Source organism: Canariomyces notabilis, assembly GCF_033297395.1.
Source record: "Canariomyces notabilis strain CBS 508.74 unplaced genomic scaffold N656scaffold_6, whole genome shotgun sequence".
NCBI lineage: Eukaryota > Fungi > Ascomycota > Sordariomycetes > Sordariales > Chaetomiaceae > Canariomyces > Canariomyces notabilis.
This window is the reverse complement of record NW_027041828.1, coordinates 1,193,249-1,214,363: the sequence shown is the minus strand read 5'-3', so window position 1 is coordinate 1,214,363 and position 21,115 is coordinate 1,193,249. Positions and strand designations below refer to the sequence as shown.

At 54.2% G+C, this 21,115-nt stretch overlaps 9 protein-coding genes across 9 annotated transcripts; 5 read left to right on the top strand and 4 right to left on the bottom strand.

The window, feature by feature from the left end:
- Positions 1–23: 23 nt before the first annotated feature.
- N656DRAFT_777625 (catalase-domain-containing protein) lies at positions 24–3,015 on the bottom strand. The gene is made up of 3 exons (XM_064814859.1): positions 2,501–3,015; positions 1,998–2,426; positions 24–1,932 (listed from the first exon to the last, which is right to left on the bottom strand). The coding sequence occupies exons 1-3, from the start codon at positions 2,729–2,731 to the stop codon at positions 382–384; spliced, it is 2,211 nt and encodes a 736-aa protein (XP_064671996.1). The 5' UTR covers positions 2,732–3,015; the 3' UTR covers positions 24–381.
- Positions 3,016–3,673: 658 nt separating this feature from the next.
- On the top strand, positions 3,674–4,568 carry N656DRAFT_591237 (uncharacterized protein). The gene has a single exon (XM_064810212.1). It carries the CDS (start codon positions 3,747–3,749, stop codon positions 4,278–4,280), a length of 534 nt encoding a protein of 177 aa, XP_064671995.1. The 5' UTR covers positions 3,674–3,746; the 3' UTR covers positions 4,281–4,568.
- On the top strand, positions 4,567–5,928 carry N656DRAFT_591177 (uncharacterized protein). Its single transcript, XM_064810211.1, has 3 exons — positions 4,567–4,671; positions 4,746–5,283; positions 5,361–5,928. Exons 2-3 carry the CDS (start codon positions 4,927–4,929, stop codon positions 5,751–5,753), a joined length of 750 nt encoding a protein of 249 aa, XP_064671994.1. The 5' UTR covers positions 4,567–4,671; positions 4,746–4,926; the 3' UTR covers positions 5,754–5,928.
- A 756-nt stretch (positions 5,929–6,684) lies between these two features.
- Positions 6,685–8,224, bottom strand: N656DRAFT_777623 (uncharacterized protein). Its single transcript, XM_064814858.1, has one exon. It carries the CDS (start codon positions 7,726–7,728, stop codon positions 6,724–6,726), a length of 1,005 nt encoding a protein of 334 aa, XP_064671993.1. The 5' UTR covers positions 7,729–8,224; the 3' UTR covers positions 6,685–6,723.
- A 1,403-nt stretch (positions 8,225–9,627) lies between these two features.
- Positions 9,628–10,876, top strand: N656DRAFT_591114 (uncharacterized protein). Its single transcript, XM_064810209.1, has 3 exons — positions 9,628–9,895; positions 9,945–10,789; positions 10,852–10,876. Exon 2 carries the CDS (start codon positions 9,991–9,993, stop codon positions 10,561–10,563), a length of 573 nt encoding a protein of 190 aa, XP_064671992.1. The 5' UTR covers positions 9,628–9,895; positions 9,945–9,990; the 3' UTR covers positions 10,564–10,789; positions 10,852–10,876.
- N656DRAFT_591117 (uncharacterized protein) lies at positions 10,846–12,123 on the bottom strand. The gene has a single exon (XM_064810210.1). The coding sequence runs from the start codon at positions 11,890–11,892 to the stop codon at positions 11,128–11,130; it is 765 nt and encodes a 254-aa protein (XP_064671991.1). The 5' UTR covers positions 11,893–12,123; the 3' UTR covers positions 10,846–11,127.
- A 1,359-nt stretch (positions 12,124–13,482) lies between these two features.
- On the bottom strand, positions 13,483–14,451 carry N656DRAFT_836029 (acyl-CoA N-acyltransferase; the record flags this gene model as incomplete). Its single annotated transcript, XM_064818767.1, has 2 exons — positions 13,813–14,451; positions 13,483–13,755 (listed from the first exon to the last, which is right to left on the bottom strand). The coding sequence occupies exons 1-2, from the start codon at positions 14,068–14,070 to the stop codon at positions 13,483–13,485; spliced, it is 531 nt and encodes a 176-aa protein (XP_064671990.1). The 5' UTR covers positions 14,071–14,451.
- A 307-nt stretch (positions 14,452–14,758) lies between these two features.
- On the top strand, positions 14,759–15,836 carry N656DRAFT_705710 (uncharacterized protein; the record flags this gene model as incomplete). The annotated part of the gene is made up of 4 exons (XM_064811293.1): positions 14,759–15,026; positions 15,119–15,283; positions 15,352–15,479; positions 15,552–15,836. The coding sequence occupies 4 exons, from the start codon at positions 14,759–14,761 to the stop codon at positions 15,834–15,836; spliced, it is 846 nt and encodes a 281-aa protein (XP_064671989.1).
- Positions 15,837–17,185: 1,349 nt separating this feature from the next.
- N656DRAFT_750525 (calcium-translocating P-type ATPase) lies at positions 17,186–21,065 on the top strand (the record flags this gene model as incomplete). The annotated part of the gene is made up of 3 exons (XM_064812996.1): positions 17,186–17,446; positions 17,636–18,377; positions 18,439–21,065. 3 exons carry the CDS (start codon positions 17,186–17,188, stop codon positions 21,063–21,065), a joined length of 3,630 nt encoding a protein of 1,209 aa, XP_064671988.1.
- Between the last annotated feature and the right edge of the window lie 50 nt (positions 21,066–21,115).

Genomic DNA, 21,115 nt, shown 5'->3' with positions numbered 1-21,115 from the left:
TAGGAACGGCAGCCTGAAGGCTCCGCTCCGCTGCCGCATGTCTTGGCTGTTGAACCAAGGGCGTGCAGGGATAAGAACTGCGAGTTGACCGCCATTGACTCTCTTGTTTGGACAACGGAGGGTAGCGTCAAGGTGCTATGCTCGGCTCAGTCCTCCTAGCATGACAGTGTTACCCTGTTGCCATCTGCACAAGACTCGGCATCGCCTGGCTGCTCCAACATCTGCACTCGACCGGTCCCGGGCAACAGCAAACTGACCAACATACCAGCTTAGACAAGGCTAAAACACGCTGTAAACTACTGGACGACCTAACCCGTCATTTGGTATGTACATACATTACATACAACCTCCTCCTCATTGTCATTAACAAACCATTCCGCACTAGTACGCAACCTGGGTATGCAGTCCCGCCAGCTCCCTGTCCCAATTCCGGTGCTGTGAAATGTTCCAGAAGAAGCTCTCCAAGAACCCCTTGGCGCCCTTGGCGATGGTGACGGCCTCGCTCAGGCTGCCCGGCTTGATTTCCCGCAGCGTCACGACGCCATAGCTATCGTGCACCTCGCCCGAATCTGACACGGTCACCTCCGGTAGTCCAATTGCCGTGTTCACCAGATTGACCGCCTCACCCGTGGCACCAATCGTCTTGAGATGGCCGAACGCCTCCCGGATCCAGTGCAGCGCTCGCCCGTTCTTGCCCAGCGTTCTAACCGACCCTTCGCCGCCGGGGATGAACAGAGCGTCCACCATGGTCGAGCGGAATCCTTCGAGATGGTGGTGCGGCTGGACCGACGTGCTGCCGTCCGACGAGGTGACTTTGCTGCGCTTGGTGCCGATGACGAGCGGGATGGCTAGCGCGGCCGTGATGGCCGCGTAGGCGCCCGAGAAGGAGATTGGGTCGTAGCCATCGCCGATCAGGATTGCGATGCGCCGCGATGCGATGGTGGGCTTCACGGCGGGGAACTCGGTCTGGCTCAGCGCCGGCGCCTTGCGCCCGTGGTTGGGCCGTCCCTCCTTGGGTATCTCCCCGCCAACCATCTCGGCGACGGTCTGCGCAAGCCCGAGGTCGATGTCGGCGAGCCGCTTCACCATGCGACCGTACACAACGGGGTCTTCGCAGTGGTCCAGCTCGAACATGAAGGCGTTGATGATGTGGTTCTTCTCCACGGCCGACATGCTGTTCCAGAAGAGCTGCGCCTGGTTAAAGTGTTCCTTGAACTTCTCACTGCGCATGCGCGCCTTCATGCCCACTACCTTTTGCGCGTACTCGACGTATCCGCCCTCCTCGTGGCTCGCGGGCGGGCAGATCTCGAAACGGTTGGGCCAGTAGTTGACAGTTCCGCGCGTGATGGTATGGCGCATGGCACCGTCGCGGTTGAAGTTCATGACGGGGCAGACGGGACGGTTGATGGGCAGCTCTTGGAAATTGACGCCCAGTCGCGAGATCTGCGTGTCGAAGTAGCTGAAATTGCGGCCTTGGAGCAGAGGGTCGTCAGAAAAGCCTATGCCGGGGACGACATGGCTAGTGCAAAAGGCGATCTGCTCCGTCTGAGGGAAGAACTCGTCCGGGTTGCGGTTGAGCTCCATCTCGCCAATGTACCGGGTCGGTACCAGATCCTCGGGCCAAATCTTGGTGGCGTCGAGGATGTCAAAGTCAAACTTGTGCTCGTCGGCCTCGGGGATGACCTGGATGCCAAACTTCCACTTCGGGTATACACCGTTTTCGATGGCTTCCCAGAGGTCTTTGCGATGGAAATCTGGATCCTGCCCTGCAAGCTTGAGTGCCTCATCCCACACCAGCGAATGGACGCCAAGCTCAGGGGTCCATGTGAACTTGACAAAGTGACGCTCGCCCTTGGCGTTGATGAGCGTGAAGGTGTTGACACCGAAGCCCTGCATCATCCGATACGAGCGCGGAATAGCCCTGTCGCTCATCTAATGTTTCGTTCTATTAGCGACATGCCTGGGGTCTGGGTCATGGTTATCAGGTCATTACTTACCGCCCACATAAACATGTGTGTGGCCTCGGTGTGGTTATACTGGAAGTCCCAGAAGTTGTTATGTGCGGACTGGGCCTGCGGTACCTCATTGTGCGGCTCGGGCTTGCCTGCGTGGATGACATCGGGGAACTTGATAGCGTCCTGGATGAAGAAGACCGGGATGTCGTTTCCGACGAGATCCCAGATACCTTCTTGGGTGTAAAACTTGGTGGCAAAGCCTCGTACATCACGCACCGTGTCGGCGCTACCGCGGCTGCCGAGCACAGTAGAAAAGCGAACAAACACCGGCGTCTCCCGTGATGTGTCGGTCAGTACGGGAGCAAAAGTCACGTCTTCAGCGCTTTCGAACACCCTGAACTTTCCAAAGGCGCCAGTGCCACGGGCGTGCACAACTCTTTCGGGGATCCTCTCGTGGTCGAACCTCATAATCTGGGAGATCGTCAGTCAAGCCATCCGAAATAGGGCCACAATGAAGACGCCCAGCCAAAGGTCAGATTACACACCCTCTCACGAGCAAATGGGTCCTCGAGCAGCAACGGGCCCGCCTGATCCTTATCGACGGCCTTCAGCCAGTCGTCGGCAGTGGTTTGTTTGACGCCATAGTCGGTCGTCAAGCGCATCTTGTTCGTCATCTCCTTTGTGTTCTTACCCAGGTCGGAGACCTTGTCGCCCCCGCGAGGGCCTAGGACGGCGTGCTGCACTTTTTCCATGGTTTGGGGCAGAATGTTTGCCATTGGTGAGGGCTGAGCGGGCAGTGACAGGAAGGCAGTCGGACAGCGAGAAAGCGACCATTTCGCTTGAAGGCCGTGCCATAAATATCATGGCGACTCCTATGGCAGCTACGCGTCGTCGTTTACATCATGACGTCAATGACCGGCAGTGTGGAGGACTCTCTTCGGACAGGATGTTCTGACTGCGCGGATTGAATACTTGCACTATGCTATTCAACCCGAATCTGGTCATAGCTCCGTAACCCCCACCCTGACTCGCAGTGGGCAATACCCATCAGCCAGCTAAGTAAAAAAGTTGGACTCCGTGTGCGTGTGTAAATGGAGAAGAAAACAGGTTGAAGAGGGGACGAATAGATTATTAGGCCTTCATGCCAACTCCATGACGGGAATGGCGGACGGGATCTAGCGAGCCAGGATGACGAGAGGAATTAAAATCCGCCCAAGTGCTCCACAAGCCACATGGCAAGGGAAGTCGCGTCCAAGGATCTGTGACATAGGACAAAGACAACGGTCAAGGAGCCATTGGGTGTATAAACCCACTGGCGTATCTCATCTAATGTATTTTACCTCAGTTGTTTCCCCAGTTTACGGATACTGCATGAAGCAATACGTCCCTTGGTAACCTTCCAGGTTGAGATGCTTGTGGTTCGCTGGCTTAGCCGGCGGTTCGGTTGGCGTACCCGTGGTGCTCAACAGTGAGCACTTCAACTACCTACCTCATGGTACGAAAGGAATTCACCTATCCTTCGCACGACTTTCGCAAGTTAAAAGCGTTTGGAAGATCGTTACAATGTGGGTTCACTGTAGCTTGGAATCCTGCAGCAACTGTCAGATCAAGCCGGTGGATCAGGTCAAAATATCCCAGAAGCCCAGTTATTTTACCTGGCCCACATAGCATAACGTCTCCAAGCGATCAGACCTCTTCAAACTGCTTGAAGTTGTCAGCCTCCATCGACCCTGCCGAGCCTGCAAAAGATATACCGGTAGTGGTGACGAACTCGGAAATCATCGCATCCTGATGTCATGCAAGGAAGGTGCTGGTCGGTTGGCAGCTCTTTCCTTGGCTTGGCGCAACTCCAGTGCAACGAACCCACAGACCTCGCATTTCCAAGCGATCACCAGGCTGCCCCCAAACATGACAAACTTGTTGAACCTCAATCCTATCATGATTCGGGCAGCATGTTGCTGCTGCGATATTCACTTGCTTGCAATTTACACCAGCAACCTCATCGACGGAGTCTGTATGTTTCTCCACAATATGTGTGGTCACGATCATTGCCTAGGTGTACATACCCTAGCCCGCCTGCACTGTCTGCAGGCAAGGAAATTGAAGGAATCCCTTTTGTCGTCGCATTGCAACAAAGACAATTTGGATTCCGTTCTTTCTTCATCCAGGAAGTCAAAAGAAGGCAGCGAGGTTCGTTCATGGCTTCATGCAAATTGCCCTGGTTCCAGGTGTGGCAGCAAGGCGCAGCTTAAAGGCGTCGTTCCATCGGACTCCGCAGCCATGCTTCCGGTTGTTAAGTATTCCCACTGCTCCCACCTCCTGTGATAATGATTGGCGTGCTGCGTGATATTGTGTGCTAGTGGTCCCAGCTGCAACTCTTTCGCCGTCGACGCGCTGTTTCGAGCTCACAGTTTGACCAAACAGCCACCGTGGCTATGGAAATGTCAACATTGTCACATGCAGTTTCTAGCCTGCTCAACCGTTGGGCTGACAAGGCCAAGTTTGCTCATTGAACAAATATAGTGCTGAACGGAAATCACCGCAACGAACAAAGCCTTGGGACAACCCGAACTACCTTACCTGAGTCATATACACGATGCCAAAGATGAAGCCGAGGGCGGGTGCCGTGAAGTGTTACGGGACAACCCGCCACCTGCCATCATTGCCATGGCAAGTTGACGGGAAGTTGAAATTCCTTTAGCCAAACCTACTAGTAGTAAGTATGGCGATCCTCCGCCGGCGCCCTTTGGCAAGCTCGTCTTTATGGTGAGTTACTTACCTAAATTTTAGTACTCTTAGGGCGAGCGCTGGGTTGAGCCTTAAGAACTCCCGCCTTCTCGTCACCTTCTCCGCAGGTCTTCTGCACGACTGGAAAGGTTTTACCAGGGATACCTCGACTCTCTTACTGACCCAACTCAATCTGTTGACCCCCGGTCTTCAGTCATTAACTCGACTCCTACCACCTGTCAATATGGAAAAGCTTCCCCAAGAGGTCTTTGATCGGATGTTCGATCTCTCAGAGCTTTCCAGTCAGCACACAGAGCGGCTATCTGCTGACGCGAACATCTCACGTCAGTGGCAGTATGCCGTCGAACGGCTTGTTTTTCGGTCACTTTCCATCGGTGTCGACGATATTCCGGTATTCGAGTATCTTTTCCAAGACGTCCGACGGTGGAGCTACCTCCTGTCCATCAAGTACACGATATTTCGACCAGTCTTGCCGCGACAACTTGAACGGACTTCTTCCGGTTTCCCGTGGAACCAAATGTGCAATCTCAAATTGCACTCGGAGCTAAAGCGTCTTTGGAACCTGCTCAACGCGTATTGGGTAAGACCAGAAGACATGTGATCCATACATACTTCAAAGTTTAGTTACGCAAAGTGCAGTTAACTGACTGCATCTAGAATCAGGAGAACCCAAGTAATGTTGAGGGCTTCAACTTACATCTTGATTTCCGAATGGATCCGCTTGATTATTTTGATACTTTTGGTTGTTGCTTCCCGCAGCAGGCCTTTAAGGACATCCCATATTCGTTGACATTTCCGACACTCAGAGGAATATCAACTCTGACCGTCAAGTGGAGGACCCATCACAACAACGCTCCCAGAAACCTCCATCCTGCATGGCTTTTCAAGTTGATCGCAGCGTGCCCTTCAGTAGCGACCGTCAACTGGGAACTATTTGAGCCAAAAATCCCGGAGGCGGCTGCGGTAGAGAGCAGCCAAAGACAGTTGCTTGCCTCTGCTCTTTCCAATCCCATCCTACAAAACCTACGATCTTTGAACTTGACTTCATGATTCGCCCTGTTGGGCAGAATTCCTATCATTACGAGGCAGCGACGGACAGTCTCAACCCTGTGTTGCGCACCTTATCTCAACAGCTGAGAAAACTCGCCCTGCGTGGAAGCTTTTCTCTTAGCCCGAGCTTGTTTTGGCCTGACACAGATTCCCCCGGCAACTCGAATCAGGATCCTTCTTGGCCGTTGTTGGAGACAGCCAGGCCCACCGCATTGCAGCAGGAATTGCATATTGGGACCCTCCTGGCAGGATCACGGAAGTTGACTGGCATCAGGCTGTGCGGTTTCCTTCAACCGGACCGGAAATGTATAACGAGCTAGAGCTTTGACTCACTCGCGCCTTGCTCAGGATGCCAAAGCTTGAGTCCTTGAACATCCGGTTTCCGGAGTTTGCGCGTTCTGGGGGGGAATATTGGAGATTGGGGGGGATCGAATACCACCGTAGCAAAGACAAGATCGATTTCCTCTCACAGATCAGTCACGGTCGCTATGATGCTGATCAGGTTGCGAACCAGTGGGCTTACCTACCAGCGGAGGCTCGCTACAATCTGATGAAGCTGCGCCAGATGATCGTGGGAGGGGCTGGGGAGGCAACCGAAGCTGTGAAAAGTGATCCCAAACTTTCAAGGAAAAGGAAGCATAAGTGACCAGGCTCTGCAATACCTGAGGTGGGCGGAGACTGCGTGGGTGACGCAGATGGGCATAACTGGGCATCGACGGCATCGTAATTTCGGGAAATGCATTGCTGAACCTTGAAGGAGCTCCAGCCGTCGTGTCTTGACCGAACCATTGTCGTTACCTACCTTGGACACGGGGTGTTTAGCATTTCCACGGATCATCATGGACATCTTTCAAGAGCACCGTGCGTTGGAGCATTTCAGCATTTCCTATGAACGCAAACGCGCCGGACGCTCTTACAGCAGTAGCTACAGTCAACGTCCATTCAATTGCTGAACGTTGGTCATGTAAGATCAAGCCGGGTCTCCGCCGACCTTCTCTAACAAACTGACTACAGCGGGAAATAGCTCCCTGACCCAGAGCTGATATCCCTCCAGGCTCAGGTGCACATGGTCGACAAGGTGCTCCTCCGTCTTGACCTTCTCCGTTGCAGGGAGAAAGACAACCCCCTCTCGCTGGACCTCCTCGTTCAGTTCCTTCACCATAACCACCAACTTCTTGTTTGCCTCATCCACCAAGGCGCGAGAGACATCCCTCCGATAAAACAACCCCGTCACCAGAACCATCGATTCACGCCCCTCTTCCATACCTGTCAGCGGAAACGCCAACAACCCCCTAAGCAAAACCTTCATCGCCTCCACATCCTTATCGACCAACCCTTTCTTAACCGTCAGATTATTCGTGCCCATCTGCACAACCCACAGCTTGACCGCCGCACCACAATCCACCAACGCCTGCATCAACCCAGTCAATTCCTCCCTCTCCTCTCCCACCTCTCCATCTCCATTGTCAGTCACCTCAACCCCAGCCGATCCAGCACGAGCTTCAGGATCAGAACTCTGAGTCAAGCCAACACCGTGACCGTGACCCACAAGCCGAAACGCAACATTCTGTATCCTATCCCCTCCCACGCCAGCATTAAACACCCCCTCCAACCGTTCCATGCCCGGGGGGAGTTGGTCGTCGGGAAGCATGGCCGCTGACGGCCAGGGCGCGACCAGGTTCGGCGAAGCGCCTGTTGTGGTCATGCGCTCAAACATTGAGTCGCCTAGGAGGACCACGGTTGGGCGTTGGTAATGGTTTTGGTGGTGGTGTTGCAGCAGGGGGAGGTGCGCTGTGTGGGCGGTTTGGTACGAGCGGAGTTTGTACTTTGCGAAGGGCCTTAGGGGGTTGGTGAGGGATGCGATGAGTTCTGCTTGGGGGTTTGACTTTGGGGTGGTGCTTGTTGACATGATTTGACTTTGCGGTGCGGTTAAGGGGTTTGTTTGTGTTGTTGCGGTTTCCCCTGGGTTCGCCATGTCTGAGTTTGTTGTTTTGTTGTATGTACTGTACAGTACTTGTAGTGTGACAATTTGCGGAGCTGAGCAATTTGACGGAGAATGAACTGGAGGAATCATTACGCATTTTATTTTGGTACATTCCTGTGTGCTTTATAAACATAACTGCTTTGGAGTTTGAGATGCAGTATCTGCCATGTATGTGTGATTGGGGACTGTGGATTTGGGGGCCAAAACCGGCCTGACTCAGTCGGCTTGCGGTTGAGCTCATGAGTGGAAAGGGGATTCGATCCTGAGGGATCCTAAATCGACTTTATGGGACTCTCAAAAATACCCTATAGAAAAGCATTCTCCATGTCAAAATGCGGAAAAAAGAAGAGAAGGGGAAAGAGAGTGCATCCCGTACAGTGGATTCCATGTCTTCGTCTCGGATACTATGACCCCTATTCGATGGCATCTCGCAGGACCAAGGTTCTAATAGATGCGTATGATGGAGAAGCTGTACCGGTCTCCATGGTATGGTATTTGTGTACAAGTCCTTAAAGGAACGAGCCTCGACCGAGGCATTGTTAAGAGGGGTACGGAGTAGTCGAGAGGATGATTTTCATGTACAAAATTTCGGCTGCACTAACAGATCCCACGACCTCTCAAAGTACCGTGAGTGAGTTGCCTGCAGCTTCGTCAGTGATGCGCTACCTGAAGTTTGGGAGTACAACCAGTCGGCAATTAGAAAGGAGTTTCACTGCATTTCCCTTGTACAACAGTCAGTTGTACCAAGCTTCTCCGAGTCATCAACTGAGATTGTCGAGACACACAACTGCTGTAGCGCTGCTCTCGCGAAACTTTCCCACTTTCCACACTGGTTCAGTGACAGTGCTGTGATAGTGGTGGCATTTGTCGGCAGAATATGTCACGTACAGGCATGTATTTAGACTTTTTGTTCCCGCAGTCGACTCGAAAGCAGCGTTAGACGGGAACGTGAGTACGCCCATCACTCGCCACTGCAACTTGAACTAGAGTTAAAGACAATCAGGGAACAAAAGCAGCCTGTGCAGGGCAGCGAGGGGCATGGATTTGATCATTTGAGCTGTCGAGGTTCCCAAACTCATTTGCCGTTCAAGTTCCAGTTTGAATGGAAGGCATAATATGGTAAAAATAAAATTGAACGCACCAACGACCCTGAGCTGCAGGCTGAGCCGATGCGCGATGACATGGCCGCCCGTTGGTTGGGACGTTGGTCCGCCGCCGAGACCAGATGATGCGATGACGGGCTGCAAAGGGCACGGAAGAGCTCCGGGCGGGAGCAGCCGTTGCGAATCGGACGTGACCTTCTTCCCGGTCATCTCTTACCCCACTGCATCTTCGACATAGCTCTACTTGTTCTATTTCCAGCATGGGGATACAGCTGAGGCCGTCAATGGATTCTAAGGGTAAACACCGATGGTAGTTCGCCCGCGTACATGTGTACATACCTGTACAGCGGCGGGATCTGCTCTCGTTCGGCACTGAACTTGAACTGAACGGTGTGAACTGTGACCCGGAATGTGGTTGGCGTGTTGCAGCGTCAGGCAACGCGGAGCGGGCTTGGCACCTCATGCGGGTCATACAGGTGATGCACTTGGAAGCGTCGATTGGGCTTGCTGCCTTATGCCTCGGCGGGCTGATAACACCCTGCAGGATAACACAAGGCCTAGGAAGCGGCGGTGTGGGGATTGGTCTTGCCGTCAGGCATCCCCTCCTTGATGTCCTATGTCTTAGTTTTCTAGTAACGTGCGGAGATTATCTGTTATTGAGTTGTGCGGAAGAATGGCCCTAATGGGTTATGCGACCCCTTAACGCTCGCGGCTCCTTCCCTCTGTCTCCAAGTCTCCAAAGGGAAAGTGCGGCAGGAAGTGTGGTGTATGTAAGGCAGGAAGCATCACCAGACACGTTTCCAAGATTTAATCTTTGACTTGGACCACTTATTGCCCTACCTATCCCCTAAGCAGATCGACGCCAAGGAGATGGATAAGGGACTGCTTTCTAGCCAATGGACAATCTGTCTCGTGATAGGTCTTCTCTGAGATGGTGTGCTGCAGACTGCAGAGCTCGATGCTGCCTGCACCTGGGGAGTCAGATCCCGAGGGGCATGTAGTGTAATGACGCTTGGCCGGCGCGAACCGCGACAATATCTTTTTAATTCTTAAAGGCATGGTGTTCCAAAAGACAGCCGGATGAATACTTACATCCTCACCTAGACGCCATGGCCTTCTCTTTTACATACAGTCTCGCATCAACTATGCCATGGCAATCCTCAACACAACGTCGGCTTTGGAGCTCCGTCAGGGCCGTGTCGTAACCCAGACAATCACCCGGCCCTTCACCACCCTCATCGCCATCGTCACCCTCGGAGACGGCCCCACTTCACCACCACCGGCACCCGGCTCCAGCATGCCGACCACAACAACAACGGCAGTCCCAACGGCGCCACCTGGCCCCGCTTCCGGGGGTTCTGCACCTTCATCCTCCATAACCCAGCAGCAGCTGGTCGGCATCATTCTTGGGACCCTCCTCGGCGTTTTGTTCCTCGTCCTCACCATCTGGTGCACCCTGTCCTGGGCGCGCCGCAGGAGCCAGGAGGTTGAATACATGTTGGAGGAGGACGAATACATGATGCGTGAGGGCGAGGTCATGGCCGAGATGGAGGACATGCGCAGAACGCAGGCATGGAACAGGGCGAGAGCGGCGGCCGCGACACCCAGCACGAGCACCTGGACGGCGGTGCCGCCGCCCGTGGCATTCCCCCCGACACCGAGGCATACCCCCTATCGTCAGACAAGGCATCCGCAGTTTCGAGGGACTTGGAGATACCCGTGAGCAGGGAGGCGTCTGGGTTGCGAGCAGAAACTCGAGATATATGGCGCTGATTGGAACCGAGGACATGCAGGCGGCTTAGTGCCAGTGGAAATTATTCTCTATTCGAGGATCTGAGGAACCACGATATGCCACTCCTCACCTCTCCTCACCGAAGGACCGAAAGCTAGAGTTGACGGATTGACGGATGTGATTCACGGGGAAAGACCTGAGTTGAGGATATCAAGAGGTCAGTCTTCAGATCCGAAAAGCTGGAGGAACCAAGTGAGCTCACCAGACTCGAGAAAACAGGGAGTGGACCACTACCATATGTCCAAGTAGCACTTCTGCAGTCTGCATCGGCCCTCTTCAGACCTGTGAGGTCGGGCTCGATCGTCTGGAGGCGACTGCTAGATACTTCAAAACTGGATTTCGACCTAAACTCATGATCCTATCTTCACACAGTAGCACCTTACATGCCGTGATACCAGGCGTTGAGTCGATATGAACATGAATGGTTCTTGGCTGTTGGCTCGAACCCAGTCAAACTTCAGCAATCCACCCCATTCGACATTCAAGTTTTCAACCCTAGCAAATCCCAAACCGAATATTCCCCTTCCCCAACACGACATCCAAATCCGGCGCCTTCACAGCACTCATATAAAGCCGATCCACACAATGCGTGGTGTGATGGAGCTGCTGGATGATATAGTCCATCTTCTTCCCATGGTAATACCCGTCCAGCACCCTCTTCAGCCCCCAAGCACAGTGCACGAGATGCTCCCGCTCGGTGCCGTACCACTTCTCGCCCGTGTCGGCATAGCCCATCAGCTCGTTCATCGTCAGCTCCCGGGTCTGAAAGCGGTCGGAATAGATGCCCCAGCCGGTGTGGTTCCAGCCCCACGAGTCGCGCAGGTACTCCGCGGAGCCTAAACGGCTGCAGTCTGCGGGAAGCCAGGCTTTGGATAAAATGTCGAAGCTGCAGTTGAGGGATTTGGCTTCGGCGATAGAGTTGCCGCAGCGGTTGGGGAAGTTTTCTGGTGATGGGTCAGAGGAGTTGCGGGAAGCCCACTGGCAGGATGGGTTCGTGTTGCAGCGGCTGAGGTTGATGATGCCGGTGGGCAGGAGTGTGCAGATGAGAAGGACTTGAAGTGTTATGAGTCCTCCGAGTAAGAGCCAAAGATTACGGAGACGGCGCCGGAGGCTGTTGATTTCCAGGTGAGAGGCTCTATCTTGGGCGATTCGCAGGGAGATTGAGTCCGAGTCGTGTAGCAGCTTTTCTTCTTCACAGAAGGTGTCGTTTGCACCTTGGTTGCTGGGAAACTTGAGTGAGTTTAGGAAGGAAGTCATCATGGGAGTATACTTGAGTGTCCGGTCGAGAACACTAAGCGAGGGACGCAACGGTTCTGGGTCTCAGATAGTTCAGTTGGTGGGAGACGCATTCGTACAAGATATCATCACTGGTCCTGGATTGTAGATCCGTCAGGGAGCGCTGGCAACGAGCAACTGAGTGTGACGAGTCCGTTCAGGCAACTTGAAGATAGGTAGATCGATCACGGCAATAAGCAGACCTTCTTGTTTGGGAAGCCAGAGCACATTGGCCACACATTGCTATAGAGCACATGGCTATCGTCAGACGGCAGCCAACAACTAATTCACACATTCACCGGCATCTTTGCCTTTGACTGGGTAGGATGACCAACATTGATCCTCCTTATCAGAGAAACGGCCGAGCATTAGTGGCTCAAAGCTCAATGGAATTGGTTCTGTGGAACTTCATGCGATGCAGTGTTCTTGTTGGTTTCAAGCTAGCGCTTATCAGTGAGAGTTCGAGGTAGATGATAGTCTGACAGGTAATATATGTCCATACAAGGCAACCCGTTAGCCCCTGTCTCTTATATCGCTCCTGATGGATTGCGGGGTTGGCGAAGCTATACCACGATCGAACATGTGTAAGTCGGCATTCTTGTTCACTGCTTTAGTTTCATGCCATCTTATATACCTAGGTACTTACCTTACTTCTGAGCCTGTGATTCTACTAGTAGTACATGTACTATCTATTATCGTACCTATTATGTTCCTTGAGTTGCTACTAGTAGTACATACATCCCTTCAAGTACTGTTTAGGGACCCCCGTGTAAGGTCTATTCCCATATCATCCACAAGGGTACATGTAGTTGGGACACAGGGACTCGGCAGTTGTCGCAATGCAACCGCCTTCGAGAAGCTATCTGTGAAGGAGTTTAGGGACTTACCGCTAGTAGTACCCATGTAACACGGTAATGGCCCGAATATTCATGCTCCACTGATCGATGAGCAACACGCAGGGCATCTCTGCGGATATAAAGTCTCCTTGACTTGACTTGACTGCACATTCTCTCTCCTTTCACAAATCACCATCCAGTAGCATCACCAGAACCAAGGTCTCTTACTGTTGTGTATCTTCCTCAACATCTCCCCAACTATATCTCATCATGAAGGCTACCAGCTTCGCAGTTGTTCTTTTCGCTGCCATTGCCGTCGCGGCTCCGACACCCTCGCCGGTTGAATACGCGGCTGAGACAACAGCGGCCACCGGCACCGACGATGTTGCTTGCTGGATGGACTGGGCCGTGGACAAGGTCCGCCGGAGCATGAATGCTCTGGGCATTCACTCGAACTGAGTGAGCTCTTATCCAGTGTACGTATAGGTACTCGCCGATTCAGGGGCACACTGATTTGATACTGACTGCGGTATCACAGTGTGAGTGGAACTTGATGAAGTGCTCGGGAGGGCCTGTATATGGTAGCGATTGTGGCGAGCCTTAAAGAACTCAAGTGGTGGCTGTGGGACTGTTGGGGCAGATCAAAGGGATACACAAATGTAAACAGAAACTGAAGCGCTGTGCAATGCAACTCGACAACTCCCATTGAATACAACATGTGTGCTACTTTATGTCGGCTTCACTCTTTTCTCAAAGCAGCCCATTCATGTTCCAGCATAGAAAACATAATGTGGTCGTGCCATTGGTGATCAAAGTAGATGGACTCCCTCCGTACCCCCTCTCTCACAAAGCCAAGGCGCTCGTACAATCTAACAGCCCTGGTATTAAAGGAAAACGCCGTCAGCCGGACAGCATGCATCCCAGCAATGCCAAAAGCCCACTCAAGCGACCACCGGATCGCTTCAGATCCGTACCCGCTACCCTGGTGCTCGGGCGCAATGATTATCCCCAGCTGACAGCTCCGATGGTGTCTGGTCTGCGCATGACAGTCTAGTGTAAGCCAACCGACTGGCTTTGGATCCTTCGTGTCAGCTTCCGGCTTAGGAGGAAGACATATGATGACCGACAGGAGGGCATTGGCGGCAAGTCCGGCCATGTCTTTGTCAATGTCCTCGGCGCGGGGAGGGACTAGGAGCCGACTGGTGCTTTGGGCGTAGGTTGCCGCGTCATGCGTCATCACATCCTGAAGGAAGTGTTTCTCCTCGGCGGTATTGGATAGAGCTTTGTAAAGGAGGTGCTTTGAGCGGAAGAGTCGGTCCAACGGCATGTTGTCTGGACTCTGGTGTGGGAGGGACCTTTTGCTAGTAGCTGTGAACGATTTGAAACTTGACACTGTGGGAAGAGTTCTAGCCCTCGCGTAGCATAAGGCTTGGAGGAGTACTAGTACCACATACTACTAGTAGTCGGGTGGGAGTCGGGTCACGGCAACTTGTAACACTGGTGGTGATAAGCAGTGATAACTGACAAGGCGTAACGCTACGGCCTAAGTGAACATGAAGACAGGGGTGACTTAGTATAGAGCGTCCTCACCCGGAGTGAGACACATCCCCGGATATGAAGAGCCGACTCCCCTATCTGTAGATTCATATACTACTGCGGTGTCCAGGAACGGGCGCAGCGGCCGGTTGGTTGACTAAGTTGGATCCAGTCTCACGGCAATCCTAGGTTGCGCATGATTAGGGTGGGACACAATGCCACTGCAGGATTGTGCCGCTTATATGTTGGTACTTAGTCTATGCACAACGCCAACAACTTGAACCTATAGCTTGAAATGTGGACTAGAATTAGTTCTCTGCAGTGTTAGCCGGCTTACAAGGTCCATGTTGGTACACGGCACTCGACTTTCTTCTAAACGGATACCTGACAACCCCCTTATTCCAAAATCTCACTCGCTCGCTCCATCACCGTTGTGGCCGACTGCTCCTAGAAACATAAGGGTCACCATGATGAACTACATGGATTTCACCAAGTCTTCCCTCACCCACAAAGATTCTCGAGTCGAGTACTCGCGACTTTCAGAAGGCGATGAAGCGTCATTGTCCTCGGATATCCAGCCAACTAGCCGCTGGCAGCGCAAAGGTGGCGGCAGGTTGCCATGGATTATAGCTATCTGCTCTGCAATTCTCAACGCACTTCTTATTGGCGGTATCATCATTGCTCGACAAGACAGCCCGAGACACCATGGTTTGGGAACATTCGAGACGGGGTTCAAGACGGACTTTGGTGTGTACAATACCTACTTCCTGCCCACGTCAGATTTCTGAGAGCGAGATATTTGCTATCAACGGCATGCTAACGGCTTCGGCGGGACGAAGCGGACGCCGGTAAGCACATTGAGATTGTCAAAACTGTGTTCAACGGGTCCCCAGAGTTCAAAGACGACGGGACCATGTATATACCCAATCCGGATCCGGTCCGCTATGTCGGAGACCCCAAAGAGTTCCCTGAGATAGACGAGAACTGGGAGAACTTGGTCTATGGTAAGATTTCCCCTTACTCCCTTGATATTGCCCGCCAACTTTAAGAAACCCACTCACATGGGGTACAGGGAGATACTTCCGCATAACGGAGAAAGAAGCATACGATGCATTTGGAGACGACTACCGGGAGTACTGGGACGACCAGTTCGGCGCGTATCTGACGGGCATCGACATGTTTCACACGCTCCATTGCATTGTGCGTTGTAATCGACCCTACTATCAGTTACTAGTACTAGTAGCAATAATTTAACTGACAGTTCGCAAACAGAATCACCTCCGTCGGGCGTATTACCCTCACATCTACAAGGAAGGATACAAATCACCCGAAAAGGCCCTTATGCACCGCGACCACTGCCTCGAGCAGCTCCGGCAGTACGTCATGTGCCACGGCGACCTGACCCCCATCCCGACAAAGTACTTCAAGGCCCTGGACCGCAACTACGTTCTCTCGGATGTGCCCCATGTCTGCCGGAACTTTGACAAGCTCCAGGCCTGGATGATGGACCGCTATCACGGACCGACTGCGGTGCCACGGTACAACCGGACAACCTAGGTAACTTGGCAAATCGAAAATAGGGGCTAGGGGCATTATTGCACACGACTTCAAACTTAGGTGCTATATACAAATCCGAGCTACATGTACGTAGCGGTAAGCCTCATGGCGAGAATGGAAGCACCACCCTTGGGGGATACGCAACCAGATCGTCAGCCCTCGAAACGGCGTTGATACTAACAGTGCAGCGAGCCTTGCAGATGGGACAGGTATCGTGGTGTTTCAGGAACCAGGCGGCGATGCACTCGGCATGGAAGACATGGCAGCATGGTAGCATGCGGACCAAGCTGTCGTCCTGAAATCTCTCCAAGCAGATGACGCTGCAGTAAGTTTTATACAGCTGGTTAGCTTGATGGGCTCGAAGGAACAAAGACTATCAATCAGGGGTTAGTTAGCGAACATACCATTCAACAGAAGACCCGCATTGATCTGGCAGGCGTCTGCTAGTACCCCCATTCGCATTGGCATCGGCCTGCAGCTGCTTGTATGTCCGGGCCTTCTCGGCGAACCTCGGACTTGGTATCCTGGGTCTGCGGTGGCTTGTTGGGACGCTGTTCTCAGCTTCTCTTGCTGGGGCGGCGAGATTCCGGTAGTAGTGCGTCGTACGCCGCCTTCTCCTGACTGTGAGGTATCGGCTGATGTAGCGTGAGCAATGTACAGTACAACGTAAACAGAACTCTACCTACCTCAGCAGCATGCAGAATAGCATGGAAATCAGAATGCTAACTATGAAACCCGCAAGAACGGTGATCCCAATCCATTCTGGCGGTGACGATACCGACGGCGGCGGAGTGTCGTTGGATGATGAGGAGGTTGGTGTAGGGGACATTCTTGGTGTATGTATAAGCCTTTGTAATTGACTAGTAGTTGGGACTGTACTTTTGCAGTAGTAAATAACGGTCAGGACTTGAGGCAAACCCGGCCTGCAGCGTGTAGGCAAGGCTTTGAGACAGACACTATCTCTGAATATTGGAGCGGGTTGGCTGGTTGCAACTCGTTTCGGACTTGTGATGTGAGATCTTTGGCGACTACTAGTATTCCCAAAGCCAAAGTTGATATGTTGATACCTATAGACGAAGACGCCACCATCACGCGCAGTCCAGAACACCCAAGCTGTCTGCTCGTGCCATCATCCATCATCTGACATCCCATACCGTCAAAGAAACGTCAGACGGACGGTCAGACCCATCCCCACCATCTCCCACGTCATTTTCTTTGTTGCTTCTTAGCAGCCGAATTCCATGTCCTGGCGTGCCGATGCTGTCCTGATTAATACAATGTAATTCTCATCGCATTTGAATGTCAGCTTAGTCGTCTCCATATCAGGTATTGATCCTCAATACCTAGGTATGGATCAACCGAGGCGCCATGAGCCTCCACGGCCGGGCCCGTCATCCCAAGACACCTGTTGCCCAGCATCAGGGGATGAACACCTCTCTATCGTAGAGAACAACCCATTCGCCTTTTCTCCGGCCCACCTATCCAAGCTTATAGAGCCCAAATCCGTCGCCGTCCTGCGGCAACTGGGCGGCTTGCCGGGGCTGGAAAGGGGGTTGAGAACCGACACGCGAGCGGGCCTAAGCCTCGACGAGACCACGCTGCACGGGACGGTACCGTTGCCCGCTGGGGTCTCACCGGCCGCACTTCGTCAACTCGAACAAGATGCCCCCTGCCCCCTTGGATCGAACGCAACAACCCCCGCTCCACGCGCTAAACGCAAACGAAGCCACTTCCGAGCCCACCACCATGCCACCGCCTCCCCGCAACTTCAACAACTACCTCTCTCCATCCTCTCGCAGAAACCCGACGACCACTACGCCTCCCGACGCCTCATCTTCGGCTCCAACCTTCTCCCCTCCCGGCGCTCCAAATCCTTCCTCCAACTCGCCTGGATCGCACTCAAGGACCGCGTCCTAATCCTCCTCAGCATCGCCGCAGCCGTCTCGCTCGCGCTGGGGCTGTACCAGACCTTTGACGGGCACCACCCACCCGGTGAGGAATCCGGCGGCGCAAGGGTGGAATGGATCGAGGGCGTCGCCATCATGGTCGCCATCCTTGTCGTGGTGCTCGTCGGCGCGCTGAACGATTGGCAAAAGGAGCGGCAGTTTCGGAGGCTGAATCGGAAGAAGGAGGATCGGTACGTGACTGTTGTCAGGTCGGGGAGGATGGTCAAGGTGTCGGTGTATGACGTGTTGGTCGGGGATGTGGTGGTTTTGGAGCAGGGGGATGTGATTCCTGTGGATGGGGTGTTGGTGCAGGGGCATAATGTTTGTTGTGATGAGTCGTCGTCGACGGGGGAGTCGGATGTGGTCAAGAAGACGCCGGCTGAGGTAGTGTCACGGGCGTTCCTGCAGGGTGCTGATGAGAGGGTGGTGGCGAAGATGGATCCGTTTCTGCTTTCGGGGTCAAGGGTGCTTGATGGTGTAGGGAAGTTACTTGTCACGGCGGTGGGGCAGCATTCCAGCCATGGGAGGACTATGATGGCGCTTCGCGACGACCCAGGCATGACGCCGCTGCAGGCGAGGCTCAATGTCCTGGCCGGTGAGCCGTCCCGTTTGGCGTGCATGCATATGAAGCCCAGTAGTACTAATCTGACCGGCAGGATACATTGCCAAACTGGGGAGCGCGGCAGGTTTGCTGCTGTTCTCGGTGCTGTTTATCGAGTTTGCCGCCCGGTTGCCGGGAAACCAAGCGAGCCCCGAGGAAAAGGGGCAGAACTTTCTCAGGATCCTCATCACCTCCATCACCATCATCGTTGTCGCGGTCCCAGAAGGCCTGCCGCTGGCAGTGACACTCTCCCTGGCCTTTGCTACCAAGAGAATGACCAGAGAGAACAACCTCGTCCGGCACCTGCAGTCATGTGAAACCATGGGCAACGCGACTGTTATATGCTCAGACAAGACGGGAACGCTGACGGAAAATGTCATGACGGTTGTCGGGGGCAGGCTTGGCCTGAACAAGGTCACCATTGGGGGCGCAAGTCTTGATCAAGCGGCCGATCATGGCCATGGAAATCCGGCCGTGATGAAGGAATCAGGGGTCGAACAAGGGTCCTTCACTCAAGCCTCAGACCATCTCTCCACAACCAATCTCCTGTCCACGATCCACCCGGACTTCCGCGAGCTCCTAACCTCGTCCATCGCCATCAACACAACCGCATTCGAAAGCGAAGACAACGGCCAGACAGCATTCATCGGCACCAAAACCGAAACCGCACTCCTCGACTGGGCCCGACGGAGCCTCGCCCTCGGAAACCTGGCCACCGAGCGCGCCAACCACCCCGTGGTGCAACTCTTTCCCTTCAACTCCCGCTGGAAATGCATGGTCACCGTCATCGAGCTCCCGGGAAACAACAACAACAACCCGAACACAAAAAAATACCGCCTCCTGACTAAAGGCGCGCCCGAGGTTGTCTTAGCCAGATGCACCACCGCCGTGGTCGATCCGACCAGCCCACTCTCACTCTCAACCTCCCCCCTTTCCGACTCAGACAAACAATCCCTCTCGCACCTCGTGTCTGCATACGCAAGCCAATCCCTCCGGACCCTGGCTTTGGCATACCGCGACATGGACATGGACAGTTACCCTCCATCTCCAGGGGGCGCGCACGCGCACAGTACCAGTAGTACCTGTCCCGACACATGCAACAGCCAGGTCGAACTCGAACTCGACGCCATATTCCACTCACTGACTTGGCTCGGCGTCCTCGCAATCCAAGACCCCGTCCGCATTGGCGTGCCCGCCGCAGTCCGTGCCTGCCATCGCGCTTCCGTCGCCGTCAAGATGGTCACGGGGGACAAGGTCGAGACGGCGCGGGCCATTGCGCGCGAGTGCGGGATTCTGACCGACTCCTCCTCCTCCTCCGAGTCCTCCCATGACAGCGGACGACAACTCGTGATGTCGGGCGCCGAGTTCCGACGTCTCAGCGATGTGCAAATGCGCAGCAGAGTGCGGGACCTGCGGGTCCTAGGGCGGTCCAGCCCCGAGGACAAGCGGGTGCTTGTCGTGACGCTGCGGGCGCTAGGGGAGGTGGTAGCCGTGACAGGGGACGGGACTAATGATGCACCCGCGCTGAAGGCGGCGGATGTGGGGTTTTCGATGGGGATTATGGGGACTGAAGTCGCCAAAGAGGCGTCTGATATTATCCTGATGGATGATAATTTCTCGTCGATTGTTAATGCGCTCGCCTGGGGGCGGGCAATCAACGACGCCATCAAGAAGTTTCTGCAGTTCCAGATCACGGTCAACATTACCGCCGTGGTGCTGACTTTTGTGTCGGCCGTGGCGAGCGGCGAGGAGCGGTCGGTGCTGAATGCGATTCAGTTACTTTGGGTTAACCTGATCATGGACACGTTCGCGGCGCTGGCGCTGGCGACGGATCCGCCCAATACCAGTCTGTTGGACCGCGCCCCGGAGCCCAGGACCGCGCCGCTCATTAATCTGACCATGTGGAAGATGATCCTGGGCCAGTCGGTCTACCAGCTTGCGGTGGGTCTGACGCTGCATTTTGGCGGGCCGAGTTTCCTGTCGTCGTACTCGGAGCCGGAGCGGCGGACGCTGGTGTTTAATACTTTCGTGTTTATGCAGATCTTCAAGCTCGTCAACAGCCGGCGCATCGACAACAAGCTCAACATCTTTGAGGGCCTGCATCGGAACCACCTGTTCATGCTCATGATGGCCGTCATGGTGACAGGCCAGGTGCTGATCATCTTTGTCGGTGGCGCTGCCTTCGTCGTCGTCCGGCTGAACGGCGTGCAGTGGGCCATCTCGGTCGTGCTCGGCTTCATGTCCATCCCCGTGGGAATTCTCATCCGGCTGGTTCCAGACGATTGGGTTCGGGCCGGAGTGCGGCGGCTGCCCGGTCTTCCGAGATGGCGACGACGGAAAGACGCTGGCGATAGCATTGAGAATGCTGCTGTCGGCCGGGATCTCGGCAGCGCAATGTTCTCGGTGCGAGATGACCTTGCCTTCCTCAAGCGGGTTCGTGGCGGGCGGATAGCGGCGTTGGGGGGAGCGATTGCGATTCGTCATGGTCCTGGCGAGCAGACGACCGAGAAGAGCAGATGCTCCTTGTCTCCGATACGGTCGGCGGTTGGGATGCCGGGTCTTCTTGCCGCAAGCATAGGCGCTATGTCGCCCGTTGTACAAGTGCCCTCACCTGAAAGCCATCTTGAAGGAGAGGCGGAACATGGGCGTCCACAGGTAGCATGTGTTGAGGAGAACAAATGAGGCAACGCAAGGCTCAACGGTATCTCTGTTACTCAACAGCAAGTCACTGC

Bases quoted from the DNA above. Each gene is read 5' to 3' on its own strand.
- N656DRAFT_591177 (XM_064810211.1), top strand. From the start codon at position 4,927: ATGGAAAAGCTTCCCCAAGAGGTCTTTGATCGGATGTTCGATCTCTCA. The intron at 5,284-5,360 runs GTAAGACCAGAA...GACTGCATCTAG, and splicing joins ACCTGCTCAACGCGTATTGG to AATCAGGAGAACCCAAGTAA.
- N656DRAFT_777623 (XM_064814858.1), bottom strand. From the start codon at position 7,728: ATGGCGAACCCAGGGGAAACCGCAACAACACAAACAAACCCCTTAACC.
- N656DRAFT_591237 (XM_064810212.1), top strand. From the start codon at position 3,747: ATGTCATGCAAGGAAGGTGCTGGTCGGTTGGCAGCTCTTTCCTTGGCT.
- N656DRAFT_591117 (XM_064810210.1), bottom strand. From the start codon at position 11,892: ATGATGACTTCCTTCCTAAACTCACTCAAGTTTCCCAGCAACCAAGGT.
- N656DRAFT_591114 (XM_064810209.1), top strand. From the start codon at position 9,991: ATGGCAATCCTCAACACAACGTCGGCTTTGGAGCTCCGTCAGGGCCGT.
- N656DRAFT_777625 (XM_064814859.1), bottom strand. From the start codon at position 2,731: ATGGCAAACATTCTGCCCCAAACCATGGAAAAAGTGCAGCACGCCGTC. The intron at 2,427-2,500 runs GTGTGTAATCTG...ACGATCTCCCAG, and splicing joins ACCCATTTGCTCGTGAGAGG to ATTATGAGGTTCGACCACGA. The intron at 1,933-1,997 runs GTAAGTAATGAC...ACGAAACATTAG, and splicing joins CACACATGTTTATGTGGGCG to ATGAGCGACAGGGCTATTCC.